The 23488-nt window shown below is 31.1% G+C and overlaps 4 protein-coding genes across 5 annotated transcripts; all 4 read left to right on the top strand.

The window, feature by feature from the left end:
• The first annotated feature begins 9411 nt into the window (after nucleotides 1–9411).
• On the top strand, nucleotides 9412–10798 carry UFO (F-box family protein). Its single transcript, XM_016338144.3, has 2 exons — nucleotides 9412–10409; nucleotides 10489–10798. Exons 1-2 carry the CDS (start codon nucleotides 9412–9414, stop codon nucleotides 10796–10798), a joined length of 1308 nt encoding a protein of 435 aa, XP_016193630.1.
• Nucleotides 10799–13866: 3068 nt separating this feature from the next.
• On the top strand, nucleotides 13867–15796 carry LOC148572701 (uncharacterized). Its single transcript, XM_088510061.1, has 4 exons — nucleotides 13867–14098; nucleotides 14692–14973; nucleotides 15087–15580; nucleotides 15653–15796. Exons 1-4 carry the CDS (start codon nucleotides 13912–13914, stop codon nucleotides 15794–15796), a joined length of 1107 nt encoding a protein of 368 aa, XP_088366187.1. The 5' UTR covers nucleotides 13867–13911.
• A 192-nt stretch (nucleotides 15797–15988) lies between these two features.
• LOC148572700 (uncharacterized) lies at nucleotides 15989–16900 on the top strand. 2 transcript variants are annotated; one of them, XM_088508084.1, is made up of 4 exons: nucleotides 15989–16065; nucleotides 16153–16218; nucleotides 16297–16365; nucleotides 16441–16567. In XM_088508084.1, the coding sequence occupies exons 1-4, from the start codon at nucleotides 15989–15991 to the stop codon at nucleotides 16565–16567; spliced, it is 339 nt and encodes a 112-aa protein (XP_088364210.1). The 2 variants fall into 2 exon arrangements, 1 of the variants encoding a protein (XP_088364210.1); XR_015907206.1 differs by lacking the exons at nucleotides 15989–16065; nucleotides 16153–16218 and adding exons at nucleotides 16589–16642; nucleotides 16879–16900 and having other exon boundaries at nucleotides 16306–16365; nucleotides 16441–16515.
• Nucleotides 16901–17201: 301 nt separating this feature from the next.
• LOC107634694 (uncharacterized) lies at nucleotides 17202–19124 on the top strand (the record flags this gene model as incomplete). The annotated part of the gene is made up of 8 exons (XM_088507705.1): nucleotides 17202–17260; nucleotides 17344–17439; nucleotides 17563–17628; nucleotides 17713–18196; nucleotides 18284–18370; nucleotides 18486–18614; nucleotides 18705–18839; nucleotides 18975–19124. Coding segments are annotated over 8 exons (1206 nt in total), but the record flags the coding sequence as incomplete, so codon positions are not given.
• Between the last annotated feature and the right edge of the window lie 4364 nt (nucleotides 19125–23488).

Here is a 23488-nt window from a genome sequence, read left to right as displayed (position 1 = left end):
GGTGGTGATGGCGAAGGAGAGAGAGACAGAGGGGAAGAATTAGAATAAGGAGGCGTGTGTGTATAGAGTTGACGGCGACGGAGAGGGGGTGGCGACAGTGGTGGTCTCGGTGGCGGCAGATGATGTTAATGGCAGCTAGAGAGAGAGAGAGAGAGAGAGAGAGAGAGAGAGATGGTGATGGTGATGGTGGTGAGGATTCGAATGAGGGGGAAGAGATTCATGATTTGAATTTACGCCCCTTTTATAATTTCCAACGGTAAACCATTATGGGTCACCAAAACGCATCGTTTCACTAAATTGAGTTACCGTCGAATTTTTCTCACGGTAAATCTGATGGTAAAGGATGCGTCAAGAAAAACTAATTTTCATTTGATTCTAAAACAAATCAGTTAGAAGATAAATTTGACAATGCTCAAGAAAAACTAATTTTCTTTTCTAATTATATGAGAAGAGGACAACAGTGTCTTGAAGAAATAGTGATAGAATAACAAAATCCTGCAATATCTTCTATATATAATAATAATGAGAATACTTTTTATATATCCTTCTCAATGTTAATTTTCTAATAGTATTATATACCACGTGTCTAGGTCTTTTTGTAGAACAATAATGCTATGAAATTAAACATGATAAGGTCATGTAAGAATGTATCCTATAAAATAATAACAAATAATTAAAAAATACAACCATTTAATATATTAAAATTAAAATGTTCGAGTAACATTCTTGCTTTTAATATTTTAAGAAGTTTTTCAAAGTCCCTCTTCAATTTTAATTTAAAATATTACAAATTTTGATGACAGCTAAAACGAGAGAGAGAGAGAGAGAGAGAGAGAGAGAGAGAGAGAGAGAGAGAGAGAGAGAGAGAGAGAGAGAGAGAGAGAGAGAGAGAGAGAGAGAGAGAGAGAGAGAGAGAGAGAGAGAGAGAGAGAGAGAGAGAGAGATGGTGGTGAGGGTTCGAATGAGGGGGAAGAGATTCATGATTTGAATTTACTCCCCTTTTATAATTTCCAACGGTAAACCATTATGGGTAATCTGATGGTAAAGGATGCGTCAGTCTAATTTATTTTTCCTCCAAATATTACCAACGGATTTACTGTCGAAAAACAAAATCTGTCGATAATTATTTAACCTTACGAATTCGACGTGGTTACCACTGGTAAATTCGACGGTAAATTTGCCGCTACTCTATGACTCTAAATCTAACGGTAAATCTGACGGTACTCAACATTTTTCTTGTAGTGCGTCATGTGCTGGATGAAGCTCCTTCACTGGCCATGGAACATTGCATAATACCACTCTCAAGCTTTCACAGAAACTACAACAATGACACTGCAATTGTGATTGGGTTCAATTTGAAGAGTTAGGGCACATAAGCAAAATGACATCGTATTTTCATCCAGGGTCTTATTCGTTCCTAAATCCTATTCCCGCTTTACACGTATACACCGTAACGGTGAAGTCCCACCATCAACGCCACATAAGTTGTCTCCGTTATGTTTGAGGGAGCACTTTGCACGAGAGGCCCCATTTGTCATGCGTTTTGAATGGTCAGGGGCGATTTTGTATTTTTTAATTCTAAGGGACGAATTTATCCACGAATTAAAAGTTCAGGGAATTATTTGTCCTTTTTCCTACTTTTTATTGATAGTGTCATGAAATCATTTTTCTTAAAAGTTTAAGCTGATAAAAAGAACCAATCTGAATAGTTATATCTCTAACATTTTTCTTCAAACAAGAGCCTCTTTTAAATTTGCTTGATTTTTTGCATACGCTTTCTTTTCTCTTTTTTTTTGCCTTGTATTATTTTTGCATACGCTTTCTTTTCTCTTTTTTTTTGCCTTGTACTATTTTTTTTTTTTGGAGTTTATTAACGATCGAACTCTATATACCGTTTGAATATAAAATTTTGATACCATATTATGAAACTATTTTTTTTTTAAGAAAAATGCAATATGAATGATTATATTTCTAATGGATAGATTCAAAGGATAGAACTTAAAGGAGCATTTGAATGTAGTAATAAAAATTTGATCATACCATAGATCTTCAAGTTTCGAGCAATCATTTTTCAAAAAATTATAAAATTGTAAAGACATACAAAAATACTGAAAGATACTTATTTGAACTAATGTGAGATTCATTGGAAAATATTATAGTACACATTTTAATTAAAATAAAATATTTTGAATTTAATGCAATGCAATAAAATAAAAACATAATACATATATTGAAATATTATATAATAAAAGTTAATCAATTTTAACCGAATTTACACACTATTTTTTTTACCAAAGATAGGAGACTCGAACCCGCAACCTCTTAATTGAATATCAGAAGACTATGCCATTTGAGCTATTACTCATTGACAAACTTACACACTATTGATTTCAATATAAAAATTGTTTATATTTAAAATAATTAAAAAATTGATATGAATTTAGTAATTTCTTATATTTAAATTTTAGAGTAAAATATCGTTTTTGTCCCTAAAGTTTGGGATAAGTTCCAAAGTTATTCTTAACGTTTCAATCGTCCTATTTAACCTTTAGGGATCCGTTAATAGAATTGACGGCGGGACAAAATTGAGACAATTTTAAAACGTTAGGGATTGAAATAGTACGAAAATATTGAAAAAAAAAATGATACATAAAAATAAATTTTAGTTTTATCCTTTAATAATATCAATTTTTTATTATACATAGTATTCAATTATTTTTTAATCAAATCTAAATAAATTATATTTAATGATATTACTTTTACTCTAAAAGAAGTTTTAAGTTGCTACTATGGAACACTATAAATGTATCCCAATAAAATATCGTAATCACTTGTCAATTATTCAAAGTTGCTATCATCAAACATTATGACATAACTGATAAATCCCCAACGGAGATATGACATTTTAAAATAACAATCATAATTGACTAGCATTCTTTGACCAAAAGTGTTAACATCCAAATATTTTTAGTGACAAAGGTAAAAAAATTATAGTATTAATTTAAATACAAGATAAATATAAAAAAATATTATACTATCAAGTTGATGCATTATATCAGAAAATTATAAAAAATACATCCAAACCAAAACTTATAAAGAATTTCATTTGATTCTAAAACAAATCAGTTAGAAGATAAATTTGACAATGCTCAAGAAAAACTAATTTTCTTTCCTAATTATATGAGAAGAGGACAACAGTGTCTTCAAGAAATAGTGATAGAATAACAAAATCCTGCAATATCCTCTATATATAATAATAATGAGAATACTTTTTATATATCCTTCTCAATGTTAATTTTCTAATAGTATTATATACCACATGTCTAGATCTTTTTGTAGAACAATAATGCTATGAAATTAAACATGATAAGGTCATGTAAGAATGTATCCTATAAAATAATAACAAATAATTAAAAAATACAACCATTTAATATATTAAAATTAAAATGTTCGAGTAACATTCTTGCTTTTAATATTTTAAGAAGTTTTTCAAAGTCCCTCTTCAATTTTAATTTAAAATATTACAAATTTTGATGACAACTAAAACTATTTGTTAAAGCTAAAAAAAAATATAGGGTTCATTCTCTTAATAAAAGAATAATATTTTGATGGTATTTAATTATATTAAATACATCAAAGTTTATTATTTGTATAAAATTATTTTTCTTGCACTATGTTATTTAAATTATTTTTTATTAATTTAATTTAGTTGTAATTAATTATAATAAAAATATATAAAGAGTACATAAATTATAAATTGTTTTGAGATTACACATTGTATATTTTATATGTACTCTTACTATAATTAATCACAACTAATATTATTAAACCAATAAAAAATAATCTAAATAATACATCAAGTTATATTATAAGCACTTCTTTTAAGACAAAAACAATGTCATTATGAGTGCCTAAGATTCATTTTATTGGAAATGGAAGCCTTTTGTCTGTTTTTAGCCAACCAGTAGTTAGACTAATTGTACGATTCACTTGAAGTATTCATCACACTCTGAAATAGAAAAGTTATACTTGTGAGTTTAATCTAAAAACAATGTCATCCTTGTTTAATGGGTATTCTTAAATTGTTTTGCAAATATTATTATTAAATATAATTGTTTTATTATATAACATTTTTTGTTACATGTTATTTTAACCTATTTGAAAATATACAACGAGAGATCATATTTAACAATATTATTTAAAAAATAAATAAAAATAATTATCCTTAAAACAAATAGTAATCATTTTAGCAATATATTGAAATGTCAATGGTATTTAACTAATCATTTATAAACAAAAAAATTGCATGTGAAAAAATGAGCATTTTGTAGGGTAAGATTTATCAGTTGTATATTTTGTGTTACGACTTTCTTCCAGGGCACTAAAGTTTGTTTAGTTTTAAAAGTAACGACAAACTATATTGTATTGTAATAGAGTATGCATAGAAAAGTTAAGTATGAAAATAATTGTTAGCAAGGAAAATAATTTGATACTTACAATATAATGTTTATATCTACTAGTAAATTAATAAGCCTTGATGATGTATTTATTAATTAATTTAAGTATGAAATTAATTAAAATAAAAAATATTTTATATTGTAATAAAATTTTTGCAGTTAAGTGATAAGAGTAAGAAAAATGACTTTTTTTTTTTTTTATTATTATATGAAAATTATATTTATTAATTATTATTTTTTGAAGAAGAAAAGGAAAAAGGAAAGAAAGTTGCATTGTTTGACTTTCCCTAAAAAAAATGAAATAATAAAAGAAGATGAAAGACAATAGGGGATAGGTATGGATTGCTTGGGAGTGAACACAAATTGCTAAATAAGCATAGTTAGGCTTTTTCCAAAAATGGGGGTTTTCTTGAAGGAGGACAAACATTTCCAAAGGTGAGGAAGGCTGCTTTTCCAAAAATTTTCTATATATCGAAGGAAAGGGAGTGTGTGTTGCTGAATGTGAATGTGAATGGCTAAAGTGCAGAGAGAGATTGACACATACAAGACATGTGCACAGTTTTTCTCTCAGAAGAGAAGAGGGAGTGGTGGGGGAAGCCTTCAGGCCCTCTCTGACTGAGATTTTCTTCCCTTAACAAAACCAAACAAAAGCCAATTGCCTTTCTGAAACAGAATATTATTACTCATACAAATAAGTAAGGAATAGTCAGAAGTGTGTTTATGCCATCCTATTATCATCATTATTTCATTGTCACGTATAATTATTATATTAAAATTATTTTTCTTATTATTATATAATTAATCACATACTGGACTTATTATGTATAATAATAATGTTGCTAGATCTCTTCTCCTCTCTCTCTATTCTTTCCCTAAAGCAGAGCAACATCATAATAAGCTTTTGGTGGTTCACGCCTCCCTGTGTTGTGCTGCTGCCACCACAAAAGAAAGAAAGAAAGAAAGAAAACCCCTCATCATTATCAGTTCGATGGGATTGGACGTATGTATTCACTCTGACATACTGTTTCCATTTCCATTTCTATTTCTATTTATCATTAATTCATGCATGTATATATCAACTTATTCCCACTATTCTTTCTTTTATATTTATAACATAAAAAGAGAAAATGGTACTTTTTTTTTTTTTTATAATGACACTTCCTCTTTTGTTTTTAAAATATATGCTCTCTACTTTTGCAAGAATTAAATAATATGTACTTTAATTTATTTAATTAAAATTTTTTAATAATAATTATTATAATTATATATATTAGTAATAATAATATAAAATATATATTTATTATTAATATAATAAATTTAATTTATTTTAAAATTTTAATTTTTTACAAAATATTTAATTTAAAATTTTTTATATATTTCATGATTAATGATAAAATCTTAAAAATAAATAAATTTATTACTTTAATAATAAATATATTATTATTATTACCATTACATAATATAAAATATTTTAACTTACTACAAAAACATTTAATCTATAATGTTTATATATTTCATGATTGATGATAAAAAATTTAAAATAAATAAAATATATTATAATAATAAATATATTTTATATTATTATTTTTACTACAATAATAATTTAACAATAATATAAAATATATATTACTATTAATGTAATAAATTTTAATTATTTTTAATATTTTTCATTAATCAGTATAACAAAATTTGAATGAAATATTTTTGTAACAAGTTAAAATATTAAAAATAAATAAAAACTATTACAATAATAAGTATATATTTTTACATTATTATTTTTTTAAATTATAAAATAATTATCACTAATTTATATGAAAAATAATTATTAAAAATATTTTAATCAAATAGGCTAAGATAGATGTTATTTAACTTTTACAGAAAAAAGAAACGATATGTTTTATAAATAAAAAGAAAAAGAGTATTATTTAAATATTTAATAAAAAATTATCATTTTCTAATATAAAAATAAATACTAAATGCACTAATTATCTAGTAGTAAATTAAATTTTCTTTCTAAGGCTCAGATATCATATTTTAGTAACAAGTTTGAGTTATTTGATCTTATTAATAATGATGAATTATTACTTTAGCCATATATACCTCATTGTCATGTTAATTCATATCTTATGCACTATTGATTGAAATAAGAGAACCTTGGTTTTTTCATAAGTACATTTTATCTGGAATTATGAATTTTTTTCATTATAAAAAAATTATTTTCAAAAATAAATTAAACTAACATTTTCTAGGTCTGAAAATTACACAATTGTATTGTATATTTTTTCATTATATTTATCTTTATTCTTCTATTTTACTATTATAAAAATATTAATAAATACAACAAATAATTACTTGTTAATATTTTTTATTGTACTCATTAGTCATTACCATCTTTAGAGTATAAAAAATATTTTTTTATTTTAAATTTAATTAATATTAGTGTATCAATATTCGTTAATATATTTATTGATTAAATATTTTTATATAAATTTAATAAATTTACACATCAGTACATATTAGTAAACTAATATTAATTAAATTTAAAATAAAAATATTTGTTATTTTATAAATATATTAATGAGTAAAATAAAAAATATTAATGAATATTATAAAAACTATTAATAAATAATTATTTTATTATGATAATTAATATTTTTATAGTATAATGAATATTTAAATATAGTATAAAATAAAAAAAATAAAAATAAATATAATGAAAAGATGAAAAATAAAAAATAACAAAAAATACCGTACAAAGAATTTGATAGTATATGTTAATGAATATTTTAAAAAATATTTAAATATAAAAAAGAAAAAAATTAATGAGAATTTTAAAAAATATTAATCAATAATTATTTTATTATATTTGTTAATATTTTTTACGGTGTAATAAATATTTTATGATAATATAAAATAAAAAATAAAGATAAATTCACCTAAAATTTGGATAACTTCACAAGAATTAAAAAATAAATTCTAATAAATATTATTCCACGTGTATTCATATCTTATTTTGTCCATTTGTATGAATAAATATCCTTTGTTCTTTTCTGTCCTTTCTTTTAATGTGTTATTGAATGCAGAATAACCGTGTGTTTGAACAAGAGCAACAAGACGAGAAAGAAAAAACAAAAAATTAAACAGTAACATGCCAAATGCTTTCTGAGTTACTTATTTCAGGACTCATGTATACATAGTTAGAGTATAACTCATGTATACATAGTTAGAGTATAACAAAATTAGTTCTTTCTAGATCGAATGTGATCATCTTTAATTCTCTAAATTAATTTTTTTCACGAACAATTTCTTTTTTTTTAAGAATAAAATAAGTAAAAAATTATTAAATTACTGTTTTATATGTATTTTCCACTCTTCATTACTCATCAATAATCAACTACTCAAATGATGTTTTATTGGAGGCTTTTACTCGCTCTTTCTTAAATAAGAAACGATACTCGTCAGGTTTTTCTTATTAGAAATTGCCATGTCTTTGGATGGATATTGATGAATATATACCATAACAAGTAATGTATTTATTTTCTGATTCTTCTTATTTTTTTTTTAATTTAAAAAAAATAGTAAATGAAGCATGACCCATGTGTTGGTGTGTACTTGCATGGGTTGCTCTTTCATCAATTGCATTTCTCTCTCTCAACTTCGTCTCCAACCTCGGCCTTGACAAAACAACACCGAAATGATAGATATGCATCCATCAAAATCACTTTCCTTCTCAATAAAGACTGAGTTAATTTGACATATAATAATAATAATAATTAATAATTAATAAATAATAAATGAAATTGGTATTCTCTAAATATATTTTTTTTCTTCTTACATGAAAATAAATAATAATCAAAACAAATAAATCTAAAAAAGTTTGAGAACTTAAAATTATATATTTATCTAAAGAAAGTAACAATAAAAAATAGAATTTAAAATATTAAAGATGTGAATTATATCAATTTACCTCATAGTCCTTATACTATTAATTATTTGCATTCTAATTTTACTAGTGTTTTGCATGAATAGCATTTATAAAAAATTAATTATTTGTATAAAATATATATTAAAAAATGTTAAATAACATATGTATTTATATCCAATACATAGTAATTAATTTAGTGACTAATTTTAGCATGTACGATATATAATGTTAATTTGGATTGATTTTTTTCCAATAAGAAGAGTACTTTTATAATTAGAGTACTCTTATTCAATTTTTAACCTATTTAAATACATTTAAAAAAAATTACTTTTATTAAAAAGAATAAATTATTTGCATTTTTTTAAGCCAACAATACCTTGCTTTTAATTCTTGAAAAACTTTTTCTAAAAAGTTTATTCAAATAAAAAATAACTTTTGTCTATTAAAAAAAGTTTTTAAAAAAATAATAATTTTTTGTCAAAAGTCAATTTAAATTGACGCATAAGTTTTGTATTTTTTATAAGAAATTAGCTAATGTATACTCTAAAAACACATATTAAAATTATAAATAAAAGAAATTCTTATTAAAAATAAAAATTCGCTAACAATAATCTTATTATGTTCTAAAGACACATATTAATTAAATTATTTTTATAAAAAAATTAATTAATAATGTTAATATATATTGTTATAAAATATAAGTTAACTAAATCGATATAATAAGAAGAAAAATAGTAAATATTCTTTAATAAATAATTAGATAGATATTTAAGAGAATATATTATTTGATTTTATTAATGGTTCAGTACAAACAAAAAGGTATAGATAATGTTAAATTTTGTGGTTAAAAAATTTGGGTGGAAGAAATATAGAATAGGCAGTAGAAATGGTTATATATACAGACACTTGTCTACAGATAGCAACACCACCAAAACAACACAATCCTTTACTTTCTTCCGTTTCTTAATTGCCTTCCTCCAACAAAAGTTAGTAACACAAGCCCCGCACCATAGCTCTTTTAAAACAATTATGGAAAGTTTTCATCATCACCATTCTTCTATCACCTCTCCTTTCTCTTATACCTTTGCCATTACGGGCACCGCAGCAACATCAAGCACCTTCAACACCACACCATGGATGAACAGCAGAATATGGAGCAAGCTTCCTCAGAGGCTCATTGATCGCATCCTCGCCTTCCTCCCTCCTCCTGCTTTTTTCCGAGCTCGTTCTGTGTGCAAGAGATGGTATGCCCTTCTCTTCTCCAACTCTTTTCTCGAATTATACCTTCAAGTCTCACCCAGACGCCACTGGTTCATCTTCTTCAACCACAAGATCAGCAAAAGCTACATCTACAAGAACAACAACAATGGCGCTACTGGCACTGCCTCCAACCACAACAATGACGGTTACCTCTTTGATCCCTATGACATGGCATGGTATCGAATCTCCTTCGCTCTCATCCCATCTGGATTCTCTCCCGCTTCTTCTTCCTCGGGATTACTGTGTTGGGTTTCTGATGAAGCTGGTCCCAAAACCATGCTTCTCTGCAACCCTATCATCGGTTCTCTTACTCAGTTACCACCCACACCCAGGCCAAGACTTTTCCCTTCCATTGGCTTAACCGTTACTCCAACCTGCATAGACGTCACAGTCGCTGGCGACGACATGATTTCCCCCTACGCCGTCAAGAACTTAACATCAGAGAGCTTTCACATCGACGGAGGGGGATTCTACTCCATCTGGGGAACAACTTCTTCTCTTCCTCGGCTTTGCAGTCTTGAATCTGGAAGAATGGTTTATGCAGAAGGAAAATTCTACTGCATGAATTGCAGTCCCTTCAGTGTTATGGCGTTTGACATAACCTCCAACGCGTGGTTCAAGATCCAAGCTCCCATGAGAAGGTTCTTGCGCTCTCCCAGCTTGCTTGAGTGTAAGGGCAAGCTCCTCCTCATCGCCGCCGTTGAGAAGAGCAAGCTCAACGTCCCCAAAAGCTTGAGGGTTTGGACCTTGCAATCTTGCGGAACAATGTACGTACGCCCCTATATGTACTGTTTCAAATGCTAGTGATATCAGTATTTATTTAATTGATTGCATTATTTTGTGTAGGTGGGTGGAGAGTGAGAGGATGCCGCAGCAGCTATACGTTCAGTTTGCGGAATTGGAGGGTGGGAATGGGTTTGAGTGTGTAGGGCATGGAGAATTCATTGTCATAATCATCCGTGGCACCGACAAAGCGTTGTTGTTTGACATTTCTAGGAAGAGGTGGCAATGGATTCCGCCCTGTCCTTATCGTCGTCATCATCATCATGGGTTTGTTGATGAGTTGCATGGTTTTGCATATGAGCCTAGACTTGCTACTCCCGTTACCGGACTTCTTGATCACTTGGCACTCCCCTTTCAGAACTTTAATGCTTAATTTATTTATATATAATAATGAAAAATCAAATATGGGGAGTGATGGTGAGTTTGAATTATTAGTACATTAGTACTAATATAGTACATGAGTTTGAATTATTTGAAATGTTGTTTTATTAGTATATTAGTTAGTTTAATTTTGAGTTTTGAAGCCTGGTTTGGAATCTAATTATGAAACTAGCTTATAGCTAACTAGCTAAGCTTAAAGCTTGGGTTTGGAAATTATTATTACTATTATTATATTAGCTTCCTTTAATTTTCTCTATGTATATTAGTTCCATATACATTTCTATTACCTTCTTGTTGTTGATCATATTTTCTTAATTAAGTCACACTCTTTCATCATTTAGAATTATATATATACATATATGATATCATACATGACTTCGTTGCAATAATATGTATATATAATGAAATCTTAATATGTGAATGACTTATAGCAAAAATATAAATAAATAAGAACTAGCAAGCTAGCTTTCACTTCAACAAACATACTTGTTAATTAATTTATTTAAAATTACTGTTGTTAGTCTGATTGAGACGGTGCTTTGCAAACAGGTGTTTGGATTGGTAAGATTATGAGGTGTTGCCGCTAAATTCAGCTCTGCAGAGTGCAGTTAACTATTACTTAGAAATTAGTGCATTTAGGGCAACAAATCATGTGTGCAAAACTGAAGACTGATTGAGACGCATGTTTACATGTTTGACCAACACTGTATAATAGTAGGGTCAACGCAACTTTAAAATTTTAAAGCAAAGTCTTTTATATGACTAACTATTATTATTATTATTATTATTATTATTATTATTATTATTATTATTATTATTATTATTAGAGTCCCTTTTGTCCCCAATGTTTGGGGTAAATTCTAAAATTGTCTCTAAATGTTTCAATCGTCCTATCTAAGTTGCTAACGTTTCAAAATTGACTCAATGTTGTCCTACCATTAGGGATCCGTTAACAGAATTGACGGCGGGACAAAATTGAGACGATTTTGAAACGATAGGAACTTAAATAGGACAAAAACGTTGAGGACAAAAATGATACATAGAAATAAATTTTAATTTTATCCTTCAATAATATCAATTTTTTACTATACATAGTATTCAATTATTTTTTAATCACATCTAAGTAAATTACACTTAATCATATTATTTTCATTTTAAATAAATTAATTTTTTTATAATTTTACTCTTAAAAATTTTTAGTTATAATGAAATATTTATAAAATGACTAGTATATAAACTTGCAGAAAAGAAAAAAAATAATATATATACAATAAAATATAAATTATATATTTTGTCTCTAATATATCAAAATTCTTTAAAATTATAAAAAAATAAATTTATTTAAAATAAAAGTAATGTGATTAAGTGTAATTTATTTAGATGTAATTAGAAAATAATTGAATACTATGTACAGTAAAAAATTAATATTATTGAAAGATAAAATTAAATTAAAATTTATTTTTATGTATCGTTTTTGTCCCTAACGTTTTCGTCCTATTTAAGTCCCTAACGTTTTAAAATCGTCTCAATTTTGTCCCGCCGTCAATTCTATTAACGGATCCCTAATAGCAGGATAAAATTGAGTCAATTTTGAAACGTTAGGGACAATTTTAAGACTTATCCCTAACGTTGTAGACAAAAACAAATAAGAAGACGCATGCTAGCTAGTAGAATCTGAATTCATTATCTAATCATGAGTAAATTTACTTTGATATATTATATGTTCAACCATGTAAAGTATATATTAAATTTAATTATTAAAATTAATTGTCAATAAATATTAAAAATAAGATATATATATATATATATATATATTAACTGATTCACGTAATATTTTGTATATTTGAGATTAAAAGTTGATGTTTATTTAAAGTTTGAATAAATTATTATTACACGATTATTAAATTTCAAAATGATAAATTGCATTTTTATTAAAAGATAAAATAACATCATTTAAAGAGAAGTTAAATAAATTGACATATATAGAGTAAAATTTATTCTATTATATATATATATTCTTTATGAGTTGTCTATATTTAAATTTGTCGCTATTTTGCTACAATATTTCAGAGTTTAGAGATATATGATCTTACAAATGCTTTTCATATTTTCCCTCTAAATAAGCAAATTATAAAGTTATGGCTTTAACTACAGTTGCATAACTTGAGAAAAAATTTTGGGGACAAAAATTTTTTTTAACACAAAATATATAATGATATCAAAATTAATTTGGAATTTAGTTAAGAATATTTGTTAACTTTTCTCATCCAATTCAATAAATATATTAGGATCTTAACTTTAATTCTTAAATGAAATTTCTTTTGCTTTAGACATTTTTTCAAACATGATATTTATTAGTCAAACTTAGCAAGTTATTTATATATTATAAAATTATCTATATTAAGTATATATTAAAATCAGTTATTAATATAAAATATATATTAAAATATAAAATATATATTAAAAATAAATAAATTAAAATATATATTTATATATAAATATATAGTAACTAATAATTATATTATTGATTTTAGTATATATCTATTATTTTTGTTATAAAATTTAAAAAACAAGATTAATGTGCTAAATTAATTTTAAAGATAAAAAGTATATATGAATATATGATATCTCAATATTATTTTATGTTATTATTTTAATAATTTGAAATCATACTGAACAAAAGAATTTACATTAGTAAATTAGTAAGACAAGTATTTTTATTTTTTTTATTTCTTAAAACAAATGCGGAAGAAAGAGAAAGAGAATATATAAGAGTTAAGATTAATTATCTGAAATAAAATTTGAATCGACAAATCTATATCAGAAAAATTTTTAATATGACTAATGAATTGAACATAAAAACTTATTTTAGTCAATGGAAGGATTTCTTAAGTACTTGATCACCAAACTTTTTTTTGGATAGAAATACATTATATTATTATTTATGTTTATTATATGATTAATTAACATGAAAATAAAGTATCGGGCCTGCTACACATACAATTTTACAAGCATCCAAGTTGGCCCAGCCCAAATCGAAGACACGCGCATAAAGAAGCATAACATGGCGCGTCAAAATCACGCGCTCAACACAAACGGTTACGTATGGCAGACTCTTCCACTTCCTCCACTTCTTCCACTTCTCAAAACGCTTCGAAAACAAGGAAACGCTCCCATTTTCGAGCAAAAATCAAAGTTCAAAATATACAAATCGTTGTTCGAAACCTCCATCAAAACAACATCAAACTCTCCGTGAAGAATCTGAAGAGAAAACAAAGCAACAACACTCAACGTAAGTTCATTAAGATTACTGTATATTCTACTTTTCTTCTACGTCGTTCTTCTAGGGTTTACTTCTTGCTTCTTTGTTACACTGTTCTAAGTTCTATGTCGTTCTTCTAAGTTCTACGTCGTTCTACGTTCTTGTTCTAAGTTCTCCTGCTACTGTTGTTGATTTTTGGGGGTTTATTCCGTAGATTGGGGGGTGTATACTGCTTGAACTTGTATTGTGGCTTGATATTGAAGCATGTTTGACTGATATCTGACTGATATATATGAATGTATCTGAATAATATCTATCTCACTGTTATCAATGGGTGTATCTGATTCTTACATATGGGTGTATCTCACTGTTATCAATGGGTGTATCTGACTCATATATGCGTGTATCTTACTGATATCTCAATTAATTTGATATTGAAGCATGTTTGAGTGATACCTGACTGATATATATGGATTTATCTGAATCATATCTATGGGTGTATCTCACTGTTATCAATGAGTGTATCTGAATCATATCTGTGGGTGTATCTTACTGTTATTAATGGGTGTATCTGACTCTTATATATGGGTGTATCTTACTGATATCTTTGGGTGTATTTTTCGTTTCAGATAAAATGGCAGCAAGAAACCAAACGAAAGACCTTAAGTGTGCCACACATCTCCTGAGTGATAAGTTCAGAAACATGACTGAGGAGAAGAAGGCAATTGTCAGGGATCTCGGATTTGGTGGGTTGATGCACGTCCCACCTCTAAGGGTGGATCACCAACTCTTAAGGGAACTGGCAAACAACTTCAAACTTGGGGAGAACAGACTGAAGACAGGATATGGTTCTTTCCAAATAACACCAAAGACAATAGGTGATGCGCTTGGCATCAATGCAACAGGTAACTAGCTCAAAATTATAGGTGTATATTAAGTTCATGCTTGGGTGTATTTAAGGTTGATGCTTGGGTGTTTTTGAACCGATTTTGATACTTTGTTGTTTTCTTTTGTGTAGGAAATCTGTTTCCTGAGAAAGTTGAGTATAAGCAACTTTCTGATGATGACAAAATAATTTATAGAAGATTCCAGGGTAAGACCCTCAAAAGTCTTACCGATGAAATGATGGAAATAGGCGTTGGCAGCGAAGAGGAACGCCTGATGTTCAAGAGGATATTCATCCTCTACATACAGATGGCGTTCCTTTTGCCAACGACGATAAACAAAATATCGCCCGTGCACCTCGCCCCAATTTTTAAGATGGACGGCATATCGGAGAGAAATTGGGGGGGGGGGCATGTTTTGACCTTCTTGATCAAGGGCATCACAGACTACCAGGAGAAGAAGAAGAAGGCAATTGATGGCTGCCTCTTTGCCCTCATGATAATATACTTTCATCTTTCTGAAAACAAAGGCAAGAAGAGGGCTGAAAGACCACCAAAGCCTTGGATTGCCAACTGGACTAAGGAGCAGTTGGTGGAAAGAATGACTGCAGAAAGAGAAGAAATTTTGGTAAGTAAACATAATATGTTGCTTGTATTTTATTTACCTGAATGCTGCTAGCTAAAATATCTCATGTTTCAGGGGATTGTGAAGATGGCGGAGACAAGAGCAAGAGAAAAAATGAAAAAAAAAAAGAAAAAAAAAGAAAAAAAAACAAGAAATCAAAAAAACAAAAAAAAGGAAGGCGAGTCCAACATCGTCTTCGGAGACAGAAACAGCTACTGACAGTGACACTTCTACCTCTGAGTCTGAGACTCAACAAGACTCAGAGGATTCAGCAAGAAAACACCCCATCAAAAAGGGGAAAAAGTAAGTACCATACTTGGGTGTAATTTCTTTTTCGAGTTGGGTGTATTTTGTTGATCACGTTGGGTGTATTTTTAGTATGTTCTAAATAATCATTGTTTGCCTTCCAGAATGGACTCCAGAAAAAGAAAGCAGAGGCAAGAGGAGTCAGATTCTGATTCAGAATCTGAATCTGAACAAAGTGATGAGTAATGTCCTGAAATTATTACTCCTTTCTTTTGGCTTCATTATAAAGATTTCGTGTATTAACTGAAGTGTCTATTATTAACTTATAGGAGCGAAGAATCATCACCTGCAGAGAAGGAGAAGGAGAAGAAAAAAACAAAAACAACACCAAAAAAGTAAGCACTTCTTTGCATAATATTCTGTGATAAAATTAATTTTTTATTTCTGATTGGTACTCTTTTTTTTCCATCCAGAACACAAACAAAAAAGAAAAAAGTTGTCGTGGAGGATTCACCTCCTAAAGAAGACCAATACTTTGACGGGTACAGTACCTCGTAAGCTATATTACCGTCTATCGTCGTAATTATTTTTGTTAACATCTTCTTTTATGAATGTAGTGAGACATATGAAATATCAAGTGACGAACTGGATGAATGGCTAGGGCAAAACGTTGATAAATCTGCTGCAGAGGGGTATGTCTTGCTGGGCTGTCTATTTCATCTTTTGTTGTGTTTTGTATGCTAATAATTGTTTCTTGTTTCGCAGGGAGAACCAACCTGACCTGCGATCGACAGAAGGTCGCTATGTGTCGTCTGAAACGTAAGAAGCTTTATTATTTAATAAAATCTTGTTATCATGATTTGGGTGTGTCTTGTGGAACCATTTGGGTGTATTGTGTGGATCAAGTTGGGTGTATGTTGTTTAATAAGTTGGAATATTAACTTTGTTGTGTTGGGTGTATATTGTCCATTCGGTTGGTTGTATCTTGTGCATTCATTTGGGTGTATTTTATACCTGTATCTTATTTTGTCTGAATAACATGAAATCTGTTTTAGAATACCGGCTGTGAACTTGGGAAGTGATGGTCCTTCCTCTCAAGGACACACAGAACAGAGTAGTGTAAACCAGCCGTCACAGAGCATGTAATTTCTCTTTCAAATAACCATTACTTTTGTTCTTCTATTACCCTTCTACTTCTAATTCTGTATATATTTTTTTTAGAAAAAAAAGCCCTTTATTATTTTATTCAAGAAAAAAAAGGCAGGAAAAAAAAGCAAAAACTGCAAGTATGTAAGTTCTCAAAAAAACAAAGCCTGTCTTCTCTTTGAATTGTTCGGGTGTATTTCTTGAATTTCTTTGGGTGTATTTTAGGTTGAGTCTGTCTGATTCGAATATGATGGTTGTGAGGGAACAGACACCGTCGGAAGCGCTTGCAATGTGAGTTTTCCAATAATATTTCAACCTTATAACCTTATTATTTTCAAAGGCGTTGTTAACCTTTCATTTTTCTTCTTGTTTAGAGTCCCGATTCAGGTTTTTGTGCCGGCATCCCAAACAACCACTGAGACAGATTTTAAACCAACCCCTATGCTACAGATTGAAGGGACTACAGAAACGTAAGAAATAGTATTGAGTGTATATTTGTTTAGAGTTTGGGTGTATATTAGCTAGCAGTTTGGGTGTATATTGTTCCTGATTAGTTTCTTTTACGCCGTGATTAATTTTTTGTAACTGTGCAGCACTCCTGAAACCCCTAAACAACTTCAAGAGACCGCACCCACGGTTCCCCCAGCTCCAACTAAAATGTAAGTTCATCAGACTAAAATCAATCTTTGCTTATCATCCGTATATTCTTATTCTTATTCTTATTCTTATACATGATGACGCAGTCATCCAGACGCAGAAGACGCTGCTGCCCTGTTGATGATGGCACGGACAGCGTCCTATGTTCCTAAAACAGATCCAGGGGTGCCATCATTCAGCCTTGGATTTACTGATTCAAGCCAGGAGGGGGCGTCAACGCAGGAGACAGAAAGGGAAAAATCTCTAGAAGCTGCGAATTTGATAGAACAATTGGACAGTTTGGTCCAAAGAATAGCAAGCAGCGCGGCGAAGGGAAAAAACACAAGTCCACAAATTCAGAGGGAGACTGGGGGAGAAAGTTCTGCAAAGTTTGAAACTCCTGGGGGAATGAATCAAATTCCAGATGATATGAAACAAAAGTGCTACATCTGGGGGACGAGACTGAAGGAAGATGCAGATGGCAATACTAACGAGTATGAGGAAATGTGCACTCTGATTGGCCAAGGAGAATACATTTTGATGAGAATGCACCTTGCCTCCCTCCAGGCAAAAAGTGATATAGAATCTCAGGTAATATTAGAATAACATTAATCTTTTTACAGCAAAGTCAATTACAATGCTTATTAATGTAAAATTGATTTTGGCATATATTTCTAGATTGTATCTGCCATCTGCCTCATCCTCAACAACAAAAATGAAAAGAGGTTTAAAGAACAAATATACTGTCTCTCCCCCGATATTGTGGTAAGTGTTACTTCTCCGAACTTTGGGTGTATTTTCTGTATTGATTTGGGTGTCTTTATTACGTTCCATTGGGTGTAAGTTTAGTATTTCATTTCTTGTTTCGCAATACTTGCAGTGCATGGCACTTTCGGATCACCCAAACGGGGAATTCGTATCACCAAAAACGAAAAAGAAATTCAGGGTGGAAGCCTACCCTAGTTTCATTCCCTTCATAGATAGAAAAAAATTGACTTCGCACCCATATGTAAGTTTTCGTTTGCTAAATTTGTTAGTACGCTTATTTACTTATTTGCAAAATAAAATAACACACTGTTCACGTGTGGCAATCCTTTAGATTTTTGCCTCTGTCTGCTACTCGGGGCATTGGTGGTTATGGCTGATAAATACAAGAAAGCGGAAATGTCAAATACTTGACCCGCTACACAAAAAAGCTCCCACCGATGAGAGAAAGGCCATTAATAAATTCACTGTAAGTTGCCTCTGTCTTCTTTACTTTAATAGATAGGTCTATTTCTTTAGTTCTGATGGGTGTATATTGTCCATTCAGTTGGGTGTATCTTGTCCATTCATTCGGGTGTATTACTGATTTGTTTTCGTATTTAAGGGATACGTATTTTCAAGATTGATAACATATGCCGGCGGGGAACCTCTGCAGAAAGGAGAGAGGGAGAAGGAAATTAAATCACCATATGTTAAAATATCAGGCCAAAAAACAAGGTATAAATTTGTGACTCTGAACATTAAACTTTTGTAAATGAGATTTGTAATTTATTTTCTTCGTTTTCAGCTATGACTGCGCTGTGTACGTTATGAAGTGGATGGAGTTAATTGAGACGGAAAACATCAAAAAGGGGAAGTATCAATGGGATAATTGGCCACAGGTAACTCTCTTTAGAACCATATAACTCTGTATTACTTTACTGAATTAATATTGCTGTTTAAACAGAATATACTTTTTAATTGTAGGAGGAGGTGGACCACTATAGAGTGGAGTACGCTTCCCGGATACTATTCAGTGAGATGAATACACAGAGAGATCGGGCAATTAGAGAGAGTAGTGCTATAAGGCTGTCGAAGCCATCCTCTGTATTATTAAGTCCGTTTTGTCAGATTAATTCTGCTGATATAAAAACTGGGTAATCCAACTGCTTGGTAGTTTGTAAATTGAAAAATGATGTAAATATTTGCCATTTATCAACAACTTATATTCCATGTATATTTTTTCCCATAGTTAAACTATCTGTGCTGGTAAACTGTCTGTGATGTATTCAAAAGCTGTATTACAGGTGGTAAAATATGAAGGAAAAAATCAAGGCATATATAAACTGTTACACCCAACGCAAGTCTAATAATACACCCAAGATTGCATAAAATATACACCCAAACTGTCTGCTGTATTCAAAATGTATGAATTACATGTACTAAAATATGAAGAAAAACATCAAATCAAATATAAACCCATAACCTGAGAATTTTTACACCTTTTGTTCTATATGTATCTATATATGTGTCTATATGTAAATTGTGAATTAACGAAAATACACCCAAAATAACGGTGCTTTTACACCCATATTCTGTAAAACTATACACCCAACGAGTTATCCCCTGCTGCTGGTACCCTGAACTGATAACTCATAACGTGTCCTTGATATTGGCTGCAATTTGAATGCGCCGCTGATGCAGCATCAAACATGTTTATCTGAAATATAACACACACACATTACCTAAACTATTAACGAGAAAAATAAACTCAATCGCCACAAATTTAAAGAACAGTACTTTTACCTCGCTTAAAACTTTCGTCTTCTTCTTCTTTGTGGCATTTGCGATCTGTTTCTCCAGCTTTGAACCTAGCCTATTTTTTGGACGTCCTCTTGTTCGAATCCTTGGCGGGCTTTGAAGCTCGTTAACGGATTCCAAGTTGGCGTCTTCGTGGGATAAAGAAGATGTCCCCTTCCTTTTGGCTTTTAATGATTCCATCTCGGCCACGACGTTATCGTACGCACGGTGCAGAATTGCAGTCAGCTCCTCCGATTCGGAGGCAAATTCGCAGATATTTTGGAACGAAAAACCAATTGGTCGAACCTCTTGCTTCTTGGCTCTATTAGTGGCTCGTCGTGGCTGCTCTTGATGTGTGTGTGTCACCTCTTTACCTTCTTGCTCCATCGTTCCAGTATGTATCTCGGTGACACTTGGCTTACTTGTTCGAAGCTTAACACACTTAGTGCGTGACGGCACAGTATCCCCCTCGACTCGAATAATAAGCATTGGCATTTTACCTCGGCTGCCACTGAGTCGTAAGTAACCACGAACTTGTTGAATATTGAGCTGGAAACTTGTTCTCCGACGTCGTATACTGAATAGCCTAGAGCGGAATTCTTTAATTTGGTAATGCAATTCGCTTTTCCTCTGAATTGCGCTTGGACTTCCCTAAACTTTGCGTGAGTGTACGCATCTTGAAATTGAGCTTCAATGCAGGATTTGGTTGCACACGGTATGAGCGTATGAAAATCTGCAGCATCTGATTCTCTCTCTGCTTGCTCCCTGCTTCCGAGGCAATTATCGTATTGTTTGACGAACTGAATAAGCGAGCTGTTCCGGGTGATATACTTGTTAAAAAATGAATGCATGCTCTCGCTCCTTTGTGTGCTTCTCATCCCTGCCCAGAAGTGCTGATCCAGATAGATAGGAACCCATATGTGACGGTCTTCGTACAGATCTGCATAATACACCCAAACACAGGCTGTAAATACACCCGAGGGAACATGCAATATACACCTCTGCTGCAGATTTTAAAAAGACATTACCTGAAAGCCACTTGTTGTCCGCAAGACCAAAATTCAGCAGAAAATCATTCCAATTCCTATCGAATGAGTCTTTGCTGTGAGAGTTCCAAACAACTTGGCTCATTTCTTGTTCGATATCGGCATGTCCCTTGTACCCGTTTAATTTGCTTGGAATCTTCTTCATGATGTGCCAAATACACCAGCGGTGAACTGTTGTTGGCATACAGGCCTCTAAAGCCCTTTTCATGGATGCGCACTGATCGGTGAGAAACCCTTTCGGAGCGTTTCCTCCCATGCAACGAAGCCAGCTTTGAAATAACCATTTGAATGATTCAATTTCTTCGTTCTTCATCAAAGAGCATCCGAGAAGTGTTGACTGACCGTGGTGATTCACCCCGACAAAAGAACCACAGACCAAATTATACCTGAAACAAATTACCATGGTCCAGAATGCAAAATCATTAGTTACACCTTAACAAATGCTTCACATACACCCAATGAAACAGCCAATATACACCTTTGATGCGGATTAGTAAAAATAAATTAATTTAGCATCATAAACAGGGGCAGTTTGTTACCTGTTTGTATTGTAGGTGGTGTCGAATGAAATGACGTCTCCGAAATACTCAAAGGCGGCTCTGCTTCTTGCATCGGCCCAAAAAGCCAGCTTAATCGATTGATCCTCTTCAAGTTGGATCTCAAAAAAGAAATTCGGATTCTTCTCTTTCATTCTTAACAAATATTTTCCGAATTCCTTTGCATCTTCTTGTTCGGAAACATTCCGCACTTCCCTGGTAATGTAATTCCTCACGTCCTTTTCGATAAAATTTAACTCGCGGTGACCCCCGGCAGCAGCAACAAATGATTGGTAGGTTTTGCTTGGTCTGATACCGGCCTCCTCGTTGTTCTCTATCATACGACGAATGGACATGCTTAGTTCCCTGTGCTATTTGAGCATCTCTGCTTTGCTTGGACAGCAGGGGTGTGAATGATCCAGCACAACCTTTGAAATGATCCAAGCACCGACATCCTTCAATGTGTGTATATAAATTCTTGCAGGACAGTTTAGACCGGCTGTCGGATTGGTCTTCTCGGTCGGAGATATTTTAGATTTCCATTTTCCCTCTCTGCTACATGTAATCAGTTGGTTCTTAATCTCGTTTCCCTTCCTATTTGTGCACCGAACTCTTGTAGAGAAACCTGCAGCCTTGGCGTAGTTCCTGTAAAATTTTCCAGCATCTTCAAGGGTGGTAAAGGTCATTCCGACCTTTGGAACAAGCTCGTCATCAACAACCGAGAGAGGCTGCAAAATACACAGTGTCAGAACTGTGAATACACCCATAGATATGATTCAAATACACCCAATCATGTCTAATACGATACACCCGAACCGCAACAACTCAACTACAGAATGACTTTTAAAGTCATAAACTGTAAATACGCAGGCTGCAGAATACACCATCTCAAAAACTAAAAACACACCCAATCATGTCTGATATAATACACCTGAACAACAACAAGTCAATTAAAATAACAAAAAACCAGTAAAGTGTAGATACACCCACACTTCTAGCTAAAATACACCCAAACAAGAATTGATCTACACCCGAGCGTCTGCTACAAATTCCAGGTAATTAATCACAACTAATACATTGAATCGACAGATTCAGGTAAACGTGTTACTTTCACAGTCAATGTTCAGCAATTTTTCAACTACACAATGCTATACAAATTACTGAAAGAAAATTCATACTAATCCTATGTAAATCAAACCTCAGGAACTTCATTAGATTCTGACTCATAATCCACTTCGCCTGCATTCAGCTGAGAATCTGAGGTTGAATGATCCATTATCTTCAAAACGAGATCAAACTTTGATTTCAGAAAACAACAAATCAAAAATAGAAAACGAAGGTCGAGTTGCAGAGAGAGAAAAAGGTAACCTAAACGAAGAAGATGCTAGTGAGAAAAGGAGAGGAAAAGAACGATGGAGAAGAAGGAGGGAAGACGCGCGAGAAGAAGAACAACGAAATCTCAAAATAACGAAAACGAAAAAGGAAAGAAATATTTTAAATCTGGTAGTTAGATATACGCGCGATGTTATATAACGCGTGTAATCAACGTACCTGAAGTAGCGCATATTTTGATTTTATTGTTTAATGAACTTGTAAAGCATACAAGCCATGCAGAGCTTTTCCGATAAAGTATTGAGTAAATGGTAAGTGATAAGAGCTGATTTTAACTCCACTAATATACAGATTTTTACTCAATTAATAATCTTTGAGGATTTTGATAAATATTTAATAAGTCATTATTTGTTAACAACTCAACT

This window comes from Arachis ipaensis, chromosome B3 (assembly GCF_059453495.1).
Source record: "Arachis ipaensis isolate K30076 ecotype BB chromosome B3, ASM5945349v1, whole genome shotgun sequence".
Lineage (NCBI taxonomy): Eukaryota > Viridiplantae > Streptophyta > Magnoliopsida > Fabales > Fabaceae > Arachis > Arachis ipaensis.
This window is presented reverse-complemented; position numbering and strand designations above follow the sequence as displayed.

Bases quoted from the DNA above. Each gene is read 5' to 3' on its own strand.
- UFO (XM_016338144.3), top strand. From the start codon at position 9,412: ATGGAAAGTTTTCATCATCACCATTCTTCTATCACCTCTCCTTTCTCT. The intron at 10,410-10,488 runs GTACGTACGCCC...TATTTTGTGTAG, and splicing joins TTGCAATCTTGCGGAACAAT to GTGGGTGGAGAGTGAGAGGA.
- LOC148572700 (XM_088508084.1), top strand. From the start codon at position 15,989: ATGGACTCCAGAAAAAGAAAGCAGAGGCAAGAGGAGTCAGATTCTGAT. The intron at 16,219-16,296 runs GTAAGCACTTCT...TTTTCCATCCAG, and splicing joins ACAAAAACAACACCAAAAAA to AACACAAACAAAAAAGAAAA. The intron at 16,366-16,440 runs GTACAGTACCTC...TTATGAATGTAG, and splicing joins GAAGACCAATACTTTGACGG to TGAGACATATGAAATATCAA.
- LOC148572701 (XM_088510061.1), top strand. From the start codon at position 13,912: ATGGCAGACTCTTCCACTTCCTCCACTTCTTCCACTTCTCAAAACGCT. The intron at 14,099-14,691 runs GTAAGTTCATTA...GTGTATTTTTCG, and splicing joins ACAAAGCAACAACACTCAAC to TTTCAGATAAAATGGCAGCA. The intron at 14,974-15,086 runs GTAACTAGCTCA...TCTTTTGTGTAG, and splicing joins GCTTGGCATCAATGCAACAG to GAAATCTGTTTCCTGAGAAA.